This window comes from Lemur catta, chromosome X (genome assembly GCF_020740605.2).
Source record: "Lemur catta isolate mLemCat1 chromosome X, mLemCat1.pri, whole genome shotgun sequence".
Lineage (NCBI taxonomy): Eukaryota > Metazoa > Chordata > Mammalia > Primates > Lemuridae > Lemur > Lemur catta.
This window is the reverse complement of record NC_059155.1, coordinates 48,366,989-48,386,995: the sequence shown is the minus strand read 5'-3', so window position 1 is coordinate 48,386,995 and position 20,007 is coordinate 48,366,989. Positions and strand designations below refer to the sequence as shown.

Genomic DNA, 20,007 nt, shown 5'->3' with positions numbered 1-20,007 from the left:
CTATGATAATGGTGTGACATTTTACTACTTGTTGGGTAAAATGAGCAGAGGAGCCTAAAAATTTTCATAATAGTGTTTTCAGAGCAGTGATTCTTGGCTTTTTGTGGGTCATGGACCCCTTCCCCTTTGACAACAAAATCTCTCCTCAGCCAAAAGAAAAAAGAAGAAAGGGAAAAAAGGATACATGTAGAGTTCTGTGTAAAATTTGAGGGAGTTCAAGGACCACCCTCCCCCATGCTGAACTCTCTATGGACTTCTGGCTAAGATCCCTTGATTTGGGTGAAGACCTGCATAGGAGCATCTGATTTTAGAGGGTCTAGAGTGGGGTCCCAGGGAAGATATTTCAAGATAGTTCTCTTGGAAATTTGGCATTTTTCCTTGACTCCTCTCTTTCCCTCAAGCTCTTACATTCAATAAATCAGCAAATCCCATCATTATATATTTTAAATACAGCCACGTCTCCCTACCTCCCTATTTCAGGTTACCATCTCTCACCCGCATTGTGGCAATATCCTCTTAATTGCTTCCCCTGCTTTCACCCTTGCCTTCCAGCTGCCACAGCCCACACTCCACACAATAGCCAGAGTGGCCCATATAAAAAAAGCGTTTCATGTCTCTCTCTTCTATCCATGTCATACATACTATTCAAAAGTCTCCAGTGGCTTTCCCATCTCAAAATACTGTGGTATTTGATATTTTAGGTATCATGGCCTACAAGTTTCTACATGTTACGGCCCTGGCTGTCTGACCTCATTTCCTATCACTCTTCTTCATTCCATTTCAGCCACACTGACCACTTTGTTACTTCTGAAACATATCAGGCCAGGCATTCTCCCACCTCCAGGGCCTTTGTATTTGCTGTTTGTCCTTAGAATACACTTCCAGATACCGACATAGCTTACTTCCTTATTTTCTGAAAGTCTTTGTTCAAGTATCACTTCTTCGGAGAGGTCTCCTCTGACCACCTTGTATATAATAACACCCCTACTTTTGAAGCATCACTCTATCTACTTGAGCTTGCTTTTTGCTGTTTCATAGCACTTATCACCACCTGACTCATCATCTACTTATTTTTGTCTTCTCCCACTAGAATGAAAGCTTCATGAGTGCAAGAACTTTCTTTTATAAACTGCTGTGCCTCCAGCACTGAGAATTGCGCCTGTCACACAATGGGTACTCAGTAGTTGTTTGTCAGATGAATGATAGATGACATACTAGAATGCATCTTGAAAAAGGCAGCTAGGGTAGTTATGTGTCCTTAGATTATGTAAGGATGAATCAGAAGAGCTGGGAATGTTTTGCCCAGAAGAAAAGATGACTTTTTTAGGCTCCTTCATAAGGAATTCCTACATCAATGGCAAGTTAATGACCGCTGAAGATTCTACAGTTATTTGAAGTTGTAACTCCCAAGTGGAAGCATCGTGGGATGCACTGTGATGCTAAGCACCCACCATAATAAGAGTTCATGTAATCAAAAGACTAAGGCACTCTGATCCCTAAAGATGATGGCAGAACTTGACAAGATCAAATTACTTCTGTGTTTTAATGGCTTCAGAATGTATTTCTCAGCCCCTGCTAGGTCCGTCCTTGCCTAAAGTCTGAGGGATCTGCCTGGTGGAAAGCTCTGGGGTATAGGATCTATATTCCTGCCAAGGTGGAAGTGGGCATACTTACTACCTGGTAATTTGGAAAGGCAAAATCTTGTTGTGGCCTTTTTTAGAAGGAATACCTCTTTATTTTTAAGTTCATGGCTAATGGTTTTCTGTGGAACAGATACAAACAAAAGAAGGAGGTGGAGCATAGGTTGTCGGCACTGAAATCTGCTGTGGAAAGTGGTCAAGCAGATGATGAGTGTGTTCGTGAATATTATCTCCTTAACCTTCGGAGGTGGATTGGTATCAGCTTAGAAGAGATTGAGAGCATTGACCAGGAGATGAAGATCCTGAGAGGGAAAGACTCTATAAGAGAGGTAAGTGGTCACTGCTCACATAGCTCAAAAAGCTACTGTCAGAGATTTGAATATTCTACAGGAGAGTAATACAGTTGAAATCTTTTTAAGTCTCCATAAAAATCATTTTCTTTTTTGAGACAGTCTCTGTAGCCCGGGCTAGAGTGCCGTGGCGTCAGCCTAGCTCACAGCAACCTCAAACTCCTGGGCTCAAGCGATCCTTCTGCCTCAGCCTCCCAAGTAGCTGGGACTACAGGCACGCATCACCACGCCTGGCTAACTTTTTCTATTTTTAGTAGAGACTGGGTCTCGCTCTTGCTCAGGCTGGTCTCCAACTCCTGAGCTCAAGCAATCCGTCCACTTCAGCCTCTCAGAGTGCTGTGATTACAGGCGTGAGCGACTGCACCCAGCCTCATTGTTCTTACTAAGATGGAGAAAGGCTGAAGGTTCACTAGGATAGCCTTCTCTTTAGCTTATAGTATATTCCTCATTGCTTTCTAATCTGTAGCACATTTGTAGTCATTTGTAATTTGGTGACATACCATGGGTGACAGAAACTTCTCTGAAATAAAAATTGGTTTTGGCCATGGGAAGTCATGGCTGCTGAAGGAAGGCATAGGGAGGTAAGCCTTTAATTAAAATCTGTGCTTAACTGTAACAAACAAAGGGGAAGAGAAATAGGATGGGAGTAGAGAAGACAGGTAGAACTGGAGGAGAGAAAGTAAAGGGTAGAAAGAAGAAGGTGAAACAAAGGACCAGTGAATATGCTTAGGTCGGGAGAGGAATTAGAATTTAACATTACCACAATGGTGCACTCTCACAACTTTAGATCACCCAAGTAGGAGACACAGCAAGGACATCTCCATGCACAGAATGTCCAGTATACTGGTAAAGAAAACCTGATATAACACAGAAAGCTGTGTGGCTGTCTTTGAAGATCATAGCCCTGTTTTGGAGCCACTGCTTCCAGAGAATTGGCTCTGCTGCCACTGGCTCTTTGGTTCAGTATACAACACGAATTGAATTGAACAAGCTAGTCATAGGCATTTATGTAAGTCCTCAGAGAAACCTCTTCCTAATTTGATTTGTACTAATTAGCCCAGGAGCTCTTGCCTCAGATAGCATCAACCTAGTTCTTGTTAAAGGATCTAAGAATGAACAATTAGTATTCTAAGGTCATAAGGCCCCTTGAGCATATCTAGATGTGGTTTTCAAGCATTTTGAGGCTGGACTCTTCTGGACTCTGCCCTGTCCCTTTCTTTGTTTTTTTGTTTTGTTTTGTTTTGTTTTTTAATGGTCTTTCATGTGGTATTGGGATTGGCTCTGGAAGTAATGGAGCTAGAACCAAGTGAGCACCTTTTCTTTGACCATCCTTTGTTTCAGTATGCCCCTAGAAAGCCAACGTTCCTTAACATTTTTATATACCTCTATATGGAAACTACTAACCCATCCTTCCCCCTTTCATTTAGGAACATTCACTTCTAAAGCACCCTAGGGGTTCTTCATAATTAATAGCATAATTACATTGGAAGGGTTTTTAGAAGAAGAGTCTTATTAATTCAGCTTTTCCACTGAAGGCCAGGCTGAAGAAAGGGGCTTCAAATTCAGCTCAAGGGATTTAGATGGAACATGAAAGAGGCCTTTGGAATCTTCTTTGGAGGGAGTATTTTATTTTATTTATTTATTTATTTATTTGGATACAGTCTCACTCTGTTGCCCCGGCTACAGTGCCGTGGCATCAGCCTAGCTCACAGCAACCTCAAGCTCCTGCGCTTAAGCAGTCCTTCTGCCTCAGCCTCCAAGTAGCTGGGACTACAGGCATGTGCCACCAAGCATGGCTAATTTTTTTTTCTGTATGTATTTTTAGTTGTCCATCTAATTTCTTTCTATTTTTAGTAGAGATGAGGTCTCGCTCTTGCTCAGGCTGGTCTCAAACTCCTGACCTTGAGCGATCCTCCCACCTCTGACTCCCAGAGTGTTGGATTACAGGCGTGAGCCACCGAGCCCGGCCTAGAGAGAGTATTTTAAAGCCAAATAATTTTTTACTTGTGACGTGATTCCTGGGAGAACTTTCTCCCCTTTTTGCAAGCTCTTCTCAGGCCCCCTCAGAACAGCTAACCAACCTCCACTGTTAGTGTTCTGCTTCTATATCTTATTTTTTTCCCCAAAGAAGGCACAAAGAATGCTGCTATATTTTAGAGACTGATAAACAGAAACTGAGGGAATTTGAATCCAGAGCTTTTCAAGCACCTGAAGACTTAAGAGCCTGCATAGTAAGGTGGGCAAAATGACAAATTTACCTCTGATAATTTCCTTTTCAGGTATCAACTTCTCCCTCATCTCTTCAGGAGAGGCCTCCAATGAAACCCTTCATTCTTACTCGGAACAGGGCTCAAGCCAAGTAGGTGGTACTAGAAAGTGGTTTACTTTCCACTCCCCTGCTTTGATGGCTCAATGGCAATGCATGAGTAACACAGAATGGGTGCTGTTGAAAAGTCATGGCTTCACCTATGGAGGCTGTTCTTTCATCAAAGGGATGTTATCTTCCCTGAAACTTTCTCCATGTCTATCTTCCACAGACATTTCCTTTACAAACTCAAGCTTAAAAATAGTCTCAAAAGGAGACAAATAAAACAAAAAAAGAAAGAATCTAATGGAGAATTGTGTGCTTTGAAGGTTTTTTTCATTATTGCCACTCTTCCTGCCTTCACCTGCAATTCTCAAAAGGATGTATTCCTGCCTTCACCTGCAATTCTCAAAAGGATGTATTTGTCTATGATTTAATTCTGAGTTCTTGAGATGCTTTTTCCATAGGGTGGCAGGAGAATCTCCTTTTCTGTACCTTTAAGAGCCACCAACTATAAATACCCATTTCACAGTGTCATCACTGCTCTGTGGGGAATTGGCCTCTGGGGTTGCTTATTGGGAGATGATCCTGGGCTATTTACCGTCTCATGAAAGCTCTATATTTTAATGCCCCTTTCTGGATTCCTTTTTTTTCCCCTACATATCCTCACATGAATTTGTACAACCCCTCAGAAGATGGCTAGGTAGGGGAACAAGGCTGAAGCAGACAGGCTTTGTCATTAAAGAAAAGAGGCTTTTTAATAATGGTATTTTTATTTAGTTTTCTAACTGCAATGTGATTTTTGCAGAGTATTTGGAGCTGGTTATCCAAGTCTGGCATCTATGACAGTGAGTGACTGGTATGACCAGCGTCAGAAATATGGAGCATTACCAGATAAAGGAATAGCCAAGGCATCATCAGGTATGAAGAGGTGGGAGGGAAATTGTTGTACTACTGGTATTTTACTCCCTAGCAATTAAATTCTGACCAAGTATTGTTGCCCTTTAAGAGCAGAAGTAGTCTGAACAAGGATTCTGAGTGTAGTATTATGTTTATTATTAAGGTAAATAGCAAATGATTTGGGGAAGATGGGGATAGTAGCAGCATAGTTTTTGAATCTCTCCAAATGTCATGATATAAAAATAGCAGCCATATAGCAAAATCAAAAATCTGTGGACAGCAATTCTAGCAGAGTAGGTTGTATCAGGCCAACCCCTCATACAAATAACAACTACAAACCAAACAAAATGTTTTTAGAAAACTACCTGAAGGCCCTAGAGAGTGACCAAAAGCAGGTGTAAACTGAAGGGCAGTCAACACATAGAAGGAGGGAATGGTACTTGGAATTCCTTGAGGCAGCGACTTTAACTTATTCTTAGTGCCCAACTTGGTAATTGGATCATAGTACTTACTTGGAAGGGTTTTGGGAACGGAAAGCCGGAGAGAGGGTGGTCATCAGAAAGGTAGAAGCAATATGGTATAGCAGAAAAAGCATGGACAGACCTGGGGTAACCAGTCTAACTCCTACCACTTAATAGATGGAGCATTATCTATTAAGCCCATCTGAGGCTCCGTTTCCTTGTCTCATGTGTTATCTTATTGGATCCTCTTAACAACCCCATGAAACAGACATTCTTATCCTCATTTTAAGGTGAGGAAGTAGCTGCCAAGAACTGACTAACCTATAGCTTGAAAGTGGCCAGGCTAGTATTTAAATTCAGACATTCAAATTCCCAGTTTCAGTGCTGTTTCTGCTATAGGAGGGAAAAGAGAAGAGTGATAATTTGAAAAAAAAGTTTCCTGTTTTTTTGTAGCTTCTCACCTGTGGGCAGGCTGCCTTTGCTGTGGTGTGGGGTAGCTAAAACTTCGACAGAATCTTGCAGTATTATTGAGAAATGAGAGAACTGAGTTCAGGGTGAGTATAGCAACTGAAAACTGAGGTAGGATGTCCCAGAAAGGAGAAAATCACAAAAGAGAAGCCCTAATTCTGTGTATAAACTCCATTGAAACTACTGGCTGACTATGCATACACAGAATAGACACCAAGCACCTCCACTAAGGCTAAAATAACTAAATGGAGAATTCAGCTGTTGCCCAATGCAAGGGAGATTGAATTTGGTAGTTTGGTTTTAGGCAAGTTAGTTGCCTGCTAAAATGAAAAATCAGGAATGAAACAGAATTCAGAATCTCTACAGTATACTATTTATAATGTGTAGGATTTAATCCTAAGCTACTAGACATAAAAAAAAACCAGGAAAATATGACTCATAACTCAAAAGGAAAGGCAATCAATGAATACCAATCCCAGGATAACTCAGATGTTGGAATTAGCAGACAAGGACTTTAAAGCAGCTGTTATTTCTATGCTCAAGGGCAGAGAGGAAAAATATACTTGTAATAAATGAAAAGAAATCTCTGCAGAGAAATAGAAACTATACACAAAAAAATTCTGGAACTGAAAAATACAGTATCTGAAATTTAAATATCACTGGATGAGCTTAATAACAAATTGTCAATGACAGAAGAAAGTGTCATTTAACTTGAAGGTCAATAGAAATTATTTAATCTGTAAAACAAAGATTGGGGAAAAAGTAAACAGTACCTCGGTGACCCATGGAACAATGTGAAAAGGTCTAACATACATGCAATTGGAATATCAGTAGGAGAGAAGAAAGGGAAAGGGACAGAAAAAATTTGAAGAAATGGTTGTTGAAGATTTCCCAAAATCTGTGTAACACAAATGTACAGATTCAGAAATCTCAGCAAACCCTGAGCAGGTTAAATACAAAGAAAATCACACATAGGCACATTGTACTCAAACTGCTGAAAACCAAAGAAGAAAATTTTGAAAGCAGCCAGAGATAATAAAGTACATATTATGAGAACAAAGATGAATTGTTGCTGGCTTTTCCATTAGAAACAGTGGGAGCTGGAGACAATAGAACATCTTTAAAGTACTGGGGGTGGGAGAACCCTGTCAACCTATAATTTTATGCCCAGGGAAAATATCCATAAAAATGAAGGTGAAATTAAGACATTTTCAAATAAATGAAAGATAAAAGAACTCTTCATTAGAAAATTGGCATTAGAGAAATGCTGAAGGAAATTCCTTAGGCTGAAGGGAATGATACCAGATAGAAACTTAGATATTCAAGGAGTGAAAAGCAGCAGAAATGGTAACTATGTGGATAAATACAAAGGACTATCCCCCCCCCACACACACACACCTAATTTTTTAAAATTATATATAGCTTCTTTTTTTTTTTTTTTGAGACAGAGTCTCACTTTGTTGCTCAGGCTAGAGTGAGTGCCATGGCGTCAGCCTAGCTCACAGCAACCTCAAACCTCAAACTCCTGGGTTTAAGCGATCCTGCTGCCTCAGCCTCCTGAGTAGCTGGGACTACAGGCATGCACCACCATGCCCGGCTAATTTTTTCTATATATATTTTTAGTTGGCCAGATAATTTCTTTCTATTTTTAGTAGAGACAGGGTCTTGCTCTTGCTCAGGCTGGTCTCGAACTCCTGACCTCAAGCAATCCACCCACCTCGGCTTCCCAGAGTGCTAGGATTACAGGTGTGAGCCACTGCGCCCGGCCTATATATAGCTTCTTAAAGCAAAAAATTATACTGTCTTGTGCGATTTGTAATATAATAGATGTAATACATATGACAGCTATAGCAAAAAGGACAGGGAGTAAATGGAATTACTTTGTGAGATTCTTCTATTTTAGGTGAACTGGTACATATTAACTATTGTTGTGTAACAAATTACTCTAAAACTTAGCAGCTTAAAATAATAAACATTTATTATATTACATAGCTTCTGAGGGTAAGAAATCCAGGAGCAACTTAACTGGGTGGTCCTGGGTCAGGGTTTCTCATGAGGTTACAGTCAAGCTGTTAGCTGGGGCAGCAGTCTTCTGGAAGCTTGATTGGGACTAGAAAATCTGCTGCCAGGCTCATTGATGTGGCTGACAGCAGGAGGCCTCAGCGTGTGGGTCTGTCCATAGGTGTGGCAGCTTTCTTTCCCCAGAGTGAATGATTTGAGAGAGAATGACCAAGATCAAAAGCCTCAGTATCTTTTATAACCTAATGTTGGAAGTGACATACTATGACTTCTGCCTATTATTCTATTGGTCATATAGACCAACCCTGATATAGGTGTGGGAGGGGACTACACAAGAGTATGAATACCAGGAGGCTGGGATCATTGGGCACCATCTTCAAGGCTACCTACCACATGGGAAATTAAAGATGAATATTGTATTTCCTAAAGCAACCACTTAATAATGTATCGAGAGAATGAAAAGACAAGCCACAGACTGGAAGAAAGTATTTGCAAAGGACATATCTGACAGTGGACTGTTATCCAAAACACATGAAGAACTCTTAAAACTCAACAATAAGAAAATGAACAGCCTGACTAAAAAGTAGGCCAAAGACCTTAACAGACACCTCAACAAAGAAGATATACAGATGGCAAATAAGCATATGAAAAGATGCTCCTATCATATGTCATCAGGATAATGCAAATTAAAACAACAATGAGATATGCCTATTAGAACGGCCAAATCCAGTATCCCTTAAATTTAAATGGAATAAACCTTCAAGTTTGAAATCAGGGATTGATTATCAGGCTGAGCTGCATGCTGTCTATAAGAGATGCATTTTAAATGTAAAACATAAATTGGTTGAAAATAGATATATAGGTTGAACACCCCAAATCTGAAAATCCATTTTAAATGTAAAACATAGATTGGTTGAAAGTAGATATATAGGTTGAGTACCCCAAATCTGAAAATCCAAAATGCTCCAAAATCTGAAACTTTTTGAGCTCTGACATGATGCTCAAAGGAAATGTTCATTGGAGCATTTTGGATTTCAGATTTTTGGATTTGGGATGCTCAACCAGTAAGTATATAATGCAGATATTCCAAAATCTGAAAAAAATCCAAAACACTCGGGCCTCAAGCATTTTGGATAACGGTTACTCAACCTCTGCTATGCTAACAGTAAGCATAAGAGAGCTGCAATAGCTATAGTAATATCAGATAAAAGGTATTTAATAATATCAGATATAGTACTATCAGATAAAAAGTATTCAAGACAAAAGGTATTACTGAAGATTTTAAAAGGACATCTTTTTAATTGCCCCTTTTATCAGGAATAGAAGAAAGGGGCAATTTATCAGGAAGACATAGCAATCATAAATGTGTTTGTGCCTAATGAGTGTCAAATTACATGAAGAAAAAATTTGACAGAACTAAATGGAAAAATAGACAAATCTACAGTTATAACTAGAAGTTTTAATACCTCTCCTTCAGTAATTGATAGAATTGCTAAACAAATCAGTAAGGACACAGAAGATCTGGTTAACACTATCAACCATCTTAACCTATTTGACGTTTATAGAATGACTATATCCAACAACTGCAAAAATACAGGTATACCTCAGAGATATTGCAGGTTCGCTTCCAGACCACCACAATAAAGAGAATATCGCAATAAAGTGGAGTCACATTCTTTAGTTTTCCAGTGCATATAAAAGCTATGTTACACTGCACTGTCTGTTAAGTGTACAGTAGCCTTGGGTCTAAAAAAACAATGTACATACCTTAAAACTAATTTATTGCTAAAATGCTAATGATCATCTGTGCTTTAGTGAGTTGTAGTCTTTTTACTGGTGGTGGGGTTTTGCCTCGATGTTGATGGCTACTGACTGATCAGGGTGGTAGTTGCTGAAGGTTGGATTGCCTGTGGCAATTTCTTAAAATAAGGAACAATGAAGTTTGACACATTGATTGATTCTTCCTTTCACAAAATATTTCCTTTCACAAAACAGCATCATATATGTTTGATAGCATTTTACCCACAGTAGAACTTCTTTCAAAATTGGAGTTGATCCTTTCAAACCCTGCTGCTTTGTCAACTAAGTTTATCTAATATTCTAAATCTTTTGTTGTCATTTCAACAATGTTCATAGCATCTTCACCAGGAGTAGATTCCATCACAAGAAACTACTTCCTTTGCTCATCCATAAGAAGCAGCTCCCCTTCGTTCAAGTTTATCACAGTATTGGAGCAATTCAGTCACATCTTCAGGCTCCACTTCTAGTTCTCTTGTGATTTTTACCATATCTGAAGTTAATTCCTGCACTGAAGTCTTGAACCCTTCAAAGTCATCAGTAGAAAGTTGGGAATCCACTTCTTCCAAGCTCCTGTTAATGTTGATATTTTGACCTCCTCCCATTAATCACAAATGTTCTTAATGGCATCTAGACTGGTGAATCCTTTCCAGAAAGTTTTCAGTTTACTTTGCCCAGATCCATCAGAGGACTCACCATCTATGGCAGCTATAGCCTTACGGAATATATTTCTTAAATAATAAGACTTGAAAGTTGAAATTACTCCTTGAACCATGGGCTGCAGAATGGATATTGTGTTAACAGGCATGAAAAAAACATTAATCTCCTTGTACATCTCCATCAGAGCTCTTGGGTGACCAGGTGCATTGTCAGTGAGCAGTAATAAGGAATCTTTCTTAGCAGTAGGTCTCAGCAGTGGGCTTAAAATATTCAGTAAACCATGTTGTAAACAGATGTGCTGTCATCCAGGCTTTCTTTTTCCATTTCTAGAGCACAGGCAGAATAGATTTAGCATAATTCTTAACAGCCCTAGGATTTTTCAGAATGGTAGATGAGCATTAGCTTCAATTTAAAGTCACCCCTAATAAGAGAGTCAGCCTGTCCTTTGGAGCTTTAAAGCTAGTCACTGACTTGTTTTCTATAGCAATGAAAGTCCTAGATGGCCTCTTCTTCCAATATAAGGCTGTTTCATCTACATTGAAAATCTGTTTGATGTAGTCACCTTCATCAGTTAGCTAGATCTCTCAACTAGCTTTTCTTCTACAGCTTCCTCCCCTCTCTCAGCCTTCATAGAATTGAACAGAGTTAGAGCCTTGCTCTGGATTAGGCTTTGGCTTAAGAGAATGTTGTGGCTGGTTTGCTCTTCTGTCTAAACCGCTTAAAACTTTGTCCATATCAGCAATAACACTGTTTTGCTTCCTTATCATTCATGTGTTCACTGGATTAGGATTTTGATTTGCTTCAAGAACTTTTCCTTTGCATTCACAACTTGGCTAACAATTGTAACATCAAAGATCACAGATCATCACAAAAGATAAAACAATGAAAAAGTTTAGAATATCACGAGAATTACCAAAATGTGACACAGAGACACATTTGTGAGCTCATGCTATTGGAAAAACGGCACTAAAAGGCTTGCTCAATGCAGAGTTGCCACAAACCTTCAATTTGTAAAATACACTGTGAAGCACAGTAAAGCAAAGCACAATAAAACAAGGTATGCCTTCACTTTCTCTTCAAATGCCCCATGGTGCATTCATCAAGGTAGACCATATACCAGGTCATCAAATAAGTCTCAATAAATTTTCAAAATTGAAATCACTGAATATGTTTTCAGACCACAATAGAATTAAATCAGAAATCAATAACATACCTAGAAAATCCCCAAATATTTTAAAATTAAACACCATACTTCCAATAACCTCTGGGCCAAAGAAGAACTCAACAAGGAAAATTAGAAAATACTTTCAACTGGGAATAAGTTCAAGAGCTCTTTCATACAGCATAATGACTATGGTTATGACAATATATTTTATTCTTGAAAAATACAAAGATAGTCGATGTTAAATTGTTCTCACTGCAAAAGTATGTGAGGTAACGCATTTGTTGATTAGCTAGATTTAACTATCCCACAATGTCCATATACTTCAAAACATCATATTGTATACAATAAATACATATAATTTTACCTGTCAATTTAAAAATAAAATATTTTGCATTGAATGATAAGGAAAGTATGCCATCAAAATTTGTGGGACACAACTCAAGCAATGCTGAAAGGGAAGTATGTATAACTTTCAACACTTACTTTAGAAGAAAGGAAGATAAAATCAATTACCTAAGGTTCTACCTTAAGAAGTTAGAGGAGGAAAGGCAAAATAAACCCAAAGTTAATAGATGAAAGGAAACAAAAACATTGGGAAAACTAGGGTGGTGATGGTAGTGATGCACAAAAGTTGGGCATGCATATGCCTCCATGACCTGGCACTTTCACTCCTCAATATATACCTAAGAGAAATGAGACCATATGTCCACAAAAGACCTGTACAAGATGGTTAATAGCATTATTTGTAGTAGTCCACACTAGACACTACTCAAATTCGTACAAATATTAGAATGGATACATTTTGGAATACTATGTAGCAGTAATGTTAAACTGTAGTTCTTCACCTATAAGTGGCAAATATAGCTGAATCTTGAAGACCTAATTATAAGTGAAAAAAGCCAGACACAAGAGATTATATACTGTATGATTCCATTTATACAAAGTTCAAAAACAGGTGAAACTGGTTAAAAGCCAGTTAAGTGTTCACCATTGGTGGGGGATCATGAATGGAATTGGACCTGACGGGGCTTCTGAAGAGTTAGAAATGTTTTGTGTTTTGATCTGGGTCCAGATTACGTGGTTATGTTCAGTATGTGAAAATCCATCGAGGTATACTTATGTTTGTGTACTTTTCTACATGTATGTTATACTTGAATAAAAATGCAGCAAAAAAACCCATGGACAATATTTACAATGACAGTAGGTTGACAGTGTATCCCCATGAACTCCAAAATAAAAACAGATAAGCGCAAATCACCCATAGCCACAAGGTCCACAGGTTATTGGCATCAGTGTAGGAGAAAACAGGAGTTGACAGACCATCTGAAAGACCTGACAGACAATTCCACAACAACGTATTCACTAAAAAGTATGGCAGTCCAATTTAAAAACAGCAGCTGAAAGTGGGTGGGATTTTACCTTCCAGTAAAAACCCAGTTGAGCACAAGGGACCTGTGGTCAGAAGGTCTGAAAAGGATGGAGCAGTCTAGTCCTTTATAAACTCTTGAAACTGATCCTTTAGGTCTCCCTTCCAGGACAGGGTCCCCCGCTGAGGAGAAATTGCTGAGAGTAGAATTGAAATTAAGCAAGACAGGAACAATAGCGAAGAAAGAGAAGGTCCAGGTAAAAGTGGGAGAGAGGACCAGAACCAGGAATTCTAATCAAGCAAGTCATCATATTCTTTAACCTACATCAAAATGGCAGAAACGGTGCCTGTGTGCAGTCAGAAAAGCTACCCCAAACCGTGCTTCTTTCTAAAGGTTTGGGAAAACTTACTTCACATGAAAATGAACAACAGATTGTGGGGATGGTTGTAGAACCCTATATATACTAAAACCCACTGAACTGTATACTTCAAGTGAGTGAATTTTATAGTGTGTGAAATATAGCTCAAAGCTGAAAACGAGCAGAAAATCATCAAAGTCAAGTCCTAGGCAAAATTATTATAAGGGAGGAAAAGGTATCAAAAGCATTCCAGAAAAACATGGTCAAAAAATAGAACAAGTCTGAAAGATAATATTTAAAAGTGAATTGGGAGATATTCAGAAAATAATATAGGACATGGAAGAAAAATATAAAGCAGGATTAGAAAAACTTAGAAATACAATGACAGCTTGGGGAAAATGAAAAAGAATCACTTCAGAAATGAAGCCTAAAGTAGTAGGAAATAATACAACAGAAAATGCCTTACTAATATAAAAAGAATGAAAATTTTAAAAATCAATAGAAATGGAGATAAACAAGATTTGAAAAAAAAGTATTAAAGATAGCAAATAAGAGCTTCCATGTGGATAGTAGGATTATCTGAAGAAGAAAACCAAAGCAAGGAAAAAGAATAAATGCTAAAAGCTAATATTAAGGAAACTTTCCTGGAACCGAAGAAAAAAAAAGTGGGTGGATTCCTCTTGGTATTGGATGTGACATGGGCTACAGGCAGCCACAGCAGTGCTGTGTTCTAGGGCACAGGTACTCGGAGTGGCTGTGGAACTGGGGTCCTGGGCTCAGTGTCTTGTTGAACTACTGTGGCACCTGTGATGTGGGCACAAGGTTCACCCTCTTAGGCACAGGTGGACACACTATCCCACCAAACCAAAACCTATGACTCTGAGGCACTTCCCAGTAGCTCAGGCCCAGCAGCAGGGATGTAGCTGTGATTCTGATGCTGGGGGTCAAGGCACAGTACTGGTACAGCTCTGGGTAGAAGGGGAGTTCTGGAGCTAACAGGGCACAGTGGCAATTTGGGCACCAGGAGAGAGACTACTATGTAGTAGTGACTCTGGACACTGGAGTGGTGACACAGCAGTGGCCCAGGCCCTGTGAGTCCAGGTGCAGTGGCACAAAGAGCCAGGAATGGTGAGGCACAGCTGTAGCATGGGTTCCAGGGCATGGGGAGCAGTGCAGTGTTGGCTTCACTCCCCAGGGAGGTGCTCAGAGTCTGGAGAACTGGTCCAGATCCAGGGAAGTGAGACATTGCAGCTGTTCGGCACAGAGGGCAGGGTATACAGATTAGCCAAGGCTGTGTCTCCCTGAGGGGCCAGGAGCCATGAAGTACGTGGGCTGGAGCACCAGGGTCATAGTTGCTCCCCTGAGCCAAGGCTCCAATTCTCTGAGGCTGAAGCACTAGGTTGGTTCAGGTGTCGAGGTGGTGTGGGTGCTCCCTTGACCCAGGCACAGCTTTTCCACCAAGCCTGAGTGCCTGGTCCCAGAGGAACAGGGCCCTGTGTGGGCTGGGGCACTGTGGTCACTCGATAAGAAAAATCACACCGTGTACCTGAGAATTTTGACCCAGAATGACCAACAAGTTACATTCTGATACAATTACTAAACCTTAAAAAAATGCCGTGGGCATCTCAGCAAAAATAGCAGGTGATTTGTAAAGGAAAGAACTTAGATTACTCTCAAATGTTTCAACACACACACTTTATGCCAGGAGAAAATAGAGTAGCAGATATTTAAGATGCTCAAAGGGAAAAAATGTGAGCTGAGAACATTATATCTGGTAAAACTGACTTTCAAGTATAAAGCGTATTGACATTTATCAACATGCAGGACCTCGGGAAATATTGTTCCCATGATCCCTTCCTGAGATATTTGCTAGAGAATGAGCTTCAGACAATCAAAATGACTAGAGAGACATTGACATAACGTAGTGAGCGTTAGATGTACAGTTACTTGTAGAGTTAAGACTAATGAGAGTTAAAGGGGAGAGAGTAGAGTATGTAATACCTATGTATTTATATAATGTAGATGTAATGTAGTATGACTTTTTAAAAATGGAAAAATGAGGAAAACCTATGGAAAAATAACAGTTCTCAGTAATTATATTGGTGGCAACGTTAGTGTTATTCTAAGACTGTATAATGTGAGGTATACATTTATACAATATAAATGAATAATTATGAGATATTCTATCATCCTCTTGTCTTTGAGAACTAGGACTTTCAGTATGGAAGAATACAGATGTAATTCAAAAGAATTTAGGTTTTAAAAAAACCCCTTGTAGTCCTGAATATGAACTCATGAGAAATACCCAAAGGAAAATAAGTCATTTTATCAAGAAGACACTTGGACTTGAATGTTTATTGCAGCACAACTCACAATCACAAAGATATGGAATTAACCTAAGTGCCCATCAATTTATGAGTGGATTAACAAAATGTGGTGTGTGTGTGTGTGTATGTGTATACACGCACACCAAAGACTACTACTCAGCCATAAAAAGGAATGAATTAATGTCTTTTGCAGCAGTTTTGATGGGACTAGAGACCATTATCCTAAGTGAAGTATCTCAAGAATAGAAAAACAAACACCACATGTACTCTCTAATAATTCAGAACTAATGGATGGGCACAGAGAGAAGTAAAGGTCATTGGAAATCAAGAAGGGGGGAAAGGGAAGGAGGGGAGGAGTAAAACCTACCTGTCAGGTACAATGAACAGTATTCAGGTGATGGGCACACTAATAGCATTATAAAAGCTATCCATGTAACAAAACCATTTGTACCCCCTTAATATTTTGAAATTTTTTTAAAAAGTAAATACACACCCCTCTACCTTTACTTTATTCACTGAAAAGGCTTAGAAACAAGGACCAGCCCAGTAGCAATGAGTATACCTAGTAACCCCAATTGTGGTATTGAAATACTATTCCCATTAAAAGAAATCAGGATGCCTTAGAGAAATACCTAATTCCAAGTCTGGGGCAAGAAATGTGCAAGATGACCTTGGAACATCTTGTCATAAAAGATAGGGAAGAAGCTTTCATAGACTACTGGGGTCATATCAAAAGGACTCAGGAGCCAATTTGAAGATGTTTCCACTGGCCAGTTTGCCTCCAAAAAGGATAATTGATAGTAGCAACAAGTACATCCAGTGCCTAAATCTTAGTTTCTAATACTATTCTCCAAAAGGAACCAGGGCTCCTTGGAGAAAGGGCTGATTGTAGGGCTGGGGCAGGAAATATACAAGATGAGCCTGGAGCATCTTGTAGTACAGGCACTCCTCGACTTAAAATGGGATTACGTCCTGGTAAACCCATCATAAGTTGAAAATACTGTAAGTCAAAATTACGTTTAATACTCCTAACCTACCCAACATCATAGCTTGGCCTAGCTTACCTTAAACATGCTCAAGACACTTAACATTAGCATATAGTTGGGCAAAATCATCTAACACAAAGCCTATTTTATAATAAAGTGTTGAATGTCTCAAAATTCGAAGTATTTTTTTGCTGAATGCATATCGCTTTCACACCATTATAAAGTTGAAAAAATCGTAAGTTGGGACCATCTTTACTAGAAAATAAAGAAGAGCTCAAAAAATTAAACAATTGAAGTGTTAAAGGGACATAACCAGCTGAAAGAACTCTCACTGGCCAAAACTAGAAGAATTGAGCAGGAAAATAAATAATAGTATTGGATTATAACAAGGAATAAAATACATACCCATGAGTCCATTGTTTTAGAAATAAATGATTGAATAAATAAATGAGAGAGAAGAGACAAATGTCCCCTACAAAAAAATTCCAAATATTTTATGTAGATACTTCTGCTTCAGGGAGGTGGAGCATAACTCCTCCCCCCGTAAGTATGGGTTGTGCTTAGTGACCTGCTTCCAAAGACTACAGTGTGGAAGGAGGGGGAGGAGTAACTTCATAGTTGGGAACCCTACAAACGCTACCTTGGTCAGGTGATCAGGGTTATTAGTGAGAAGTCAGATGGATAGCATGTACCCTTGAAAAGAAATGTACGGACTGTCACCTTTGGAAACCCCCCCTCCAAATTAATGGGTCCTAGGATTGCGTATCAACAGCTGCTAACATCACAACAAATGAGACACATGCCTCCTGATGAAGGAACACAGCAATGCCTATAATCATGTGGAAGGGATCAAACCTGACTCAGATCAAGCCTCTGTATCCAGTTCCCAATCTGCAGGAAATACAGAACATGTTGGACTGCATCTTCATTGTGCTAATTAGCAAAATCCAGGCTTTGGGAAACACTACAGGTCAAATGCCCCAGCTTCTTCAATAAATAACTTAGGAAAGAAAGGGGTAGAGGAGGAACTTGTAGAGTTAAAAAGATATCAAAGTATTTTTAAATAGGTAAGGCTAACCTCAAAAACATGCTACATGAAAGAAGTCAGACACAAAAGACCAGGTGTTGAGTGTACAGGCCTACCACCCTGAAGGCATCTGATCTCAGAAACTAAGCAAGGTCGAGCCTGGTTAGTACTTGGATGGAAGACTGCCCAGAAATACTGGGCGCTGCAGTGTATTAAAAATAATACACACATATTACATTGATTCCATTTATACGAGATGTCCAGAATAGGCAGATCTATAGAAACAGAAAGCAGATTAGTGGTCCTAGGGGCTTTGGGGAAGAGAAGGAAGGGGAATTCATAAATGGCACAAGGGATCTTTTAGGGGTGATAGAATTTTTTAATTGGATTGTGGTGATGGTTGTACAACTCAGTACTAAAAAATATTGAGTGAAAAATAAATGTACAAATGGACAACTATGGCATCTAGTGATGCACACTTGGGTATTAAAGCTGTAATAAACTCTAGGAAGTTATTACTATAAAAAGCAGTATAGTGGTTACTTTTGTAGAGGGAGGGAGGTTGTGATTTGTTTGATGCACACGGAGAGGCTTTGGGAATGGGTACAGGAGATCTATCTCTTGACCTGAGTAGAAGCTATTAATATAAGACCTCCTTACAAAAACTTGTTTTTGATATATATATATATGTATATAAATTTGTGTGGTTTCCTCTATCTTTTACAAGAAAGGGGTTAATAAAAGAAATGAACACCAGACTCCTAAGCTGTTAGAAGAGATCAGAGATCAGATCCCCACATATTTCATTCTTTATCATTGTAATAAGAATATTTCTGGGATGGGTAAATTCATACCTAATGAGTACGTTGCATGATGTCTGGGGGTTGGGCATGCTTGTAGCTCTGACTTGGGTGGTGCAAAGGCCCAAAGTGTTTGTGTCTCCATAACACTCTGAAATTAAAAAAAAAAAAAGAATATTTCTCATGGGCAAACTCAGGGTGGCCAGGAAAATGCTGCTTTACCTCATAAAGGGGGAAAAAATAATGCAAAAAAGAGATGTAGCAGTTTAATTTCTTTTGGGTGTACACTGCACAATAAGTGCCTGTTTCAAGCACCTGCACAAAATAACACATAGGCATTCTTGTCTGGTAAGTCCAACTGCCCTGTGATTTTCAGTGTTACACACACACAAATTGTACAACTATAATAGAGGAAATAGATAGAGGAGGAAAAGGCACCTGTAATCCTACCTGCCTGGCAATTCACAAATCATAAAATCATCAATATTTTTTACTCCAGTGTTTCTAGATTGCTGGGGTTTTTGGTGGTAGTGGTGGTTTTCTTTTGCTGATGGAGGAGTGTTGGCCTTTAGGAATCCTTTTCCAAAATAGAATTCATTCTGAGGGGCACCTTTTATGTTTTTGCCTTCTTGTAGAAACCACTCAGAGCATCCTTTCTTACTATTATTTAACATGTGATATTATAAGTAACACAAGTACTCTCCACACTTTTGCTGGCCCTGGGTAGGCAGCTGGCTCTCTTCGTGTCCTCATTGCATGTGGTTGTGTTCAGAGTGGAGCTGAGCCTCCTAGCGTACCTTATTAAAATTCCCTCAATTTCTCATCCCCCTTCCTGATTTTTCTACTTTAGTAGAGTTCAAAAGAGCAGCCCAGCAACAGGAGGATCAAAACCAAAAGGAGGAAGAAGATAATGAGAAAACACTCCACAGAGCTCGGGAATGGGATGAGTGGAAGGACACCCATCCTAGGGGCTACGGCAACCGACAGAACATGGGCTAATCTTTCCACAACAGGACTACGTGCGCACACCTTCCCCACCAAGGAAAACTGTGCAGTCTTCCCCTCCCTGGGCACCTGCGTCAGCTGTCTACAATGAAAGCAAAGATGTTGAATCTTGCTTTACGTTCAATAAAGTCTCAAATGATTATGTGTATTTGTACCCTAGATGATGAGCCAGCAATCTTGTTTTGGCATTATCATCCTCATCATGGTGTATTTCAATTTCTTGAGTGCAAAGAAATGGCTCTGTATAATCAATGGCTACATTAATTCTCCTTAAAAAAATAATAAAGTCTCTAATACTGCATGAGCCTGTGCAGAAATGTGGACATCAGTTGCTTTTTCTGAGAGAGGAGCGGGGGCATTGAGCTGTGGGTT

General features: G+C 39.4%; 1 protein-coding gene across 4 annotated transcripts in view; it reads left to right on the top strand.

Annotated features, from left to right (window-relative positions):
* Positions 1-19,775, top strand: part of IGBP1 (immunoglobulin binding protein 1) — a 29,199-nt gene extending 9,424 nt beyond the window's left edge. The window contains exons 4-8 of one of the 4 annotated variants that reach the window (XR_006731560.1): positions 1,774-1,969; positions 4,270-4,349; positions 5,104-5,216; positions 6,110-6,210; positions 19,484-19,566. Coding sequence is in view for 2 of the 4 variants with exons in the window: in XM_045537533.1 (XP_045393489.1) it covers positions 1,774-1,969; positions 4,270-4,349; positions 5,104-5,216; positions 19,481-19,629 (538 nt within the window). In the remaining 2 variants the exon portion in view is untranslated. Of the gene's footprint in view, positions 1-1,773; positions 1,970-4,269; positions 4,350-5,103; positions 5,217-6,109; positions 6,211-19,480 lie in introns of all 4 variants that reach the window. The other 3 variants (XR_006731559.1, XM_045537533.1, XM_045537534.1) reach the window with 3 other exon arrangements.
* The last annotated feature ends 232 nt before the right edge of the window (positions 19,776-20,007 follow it).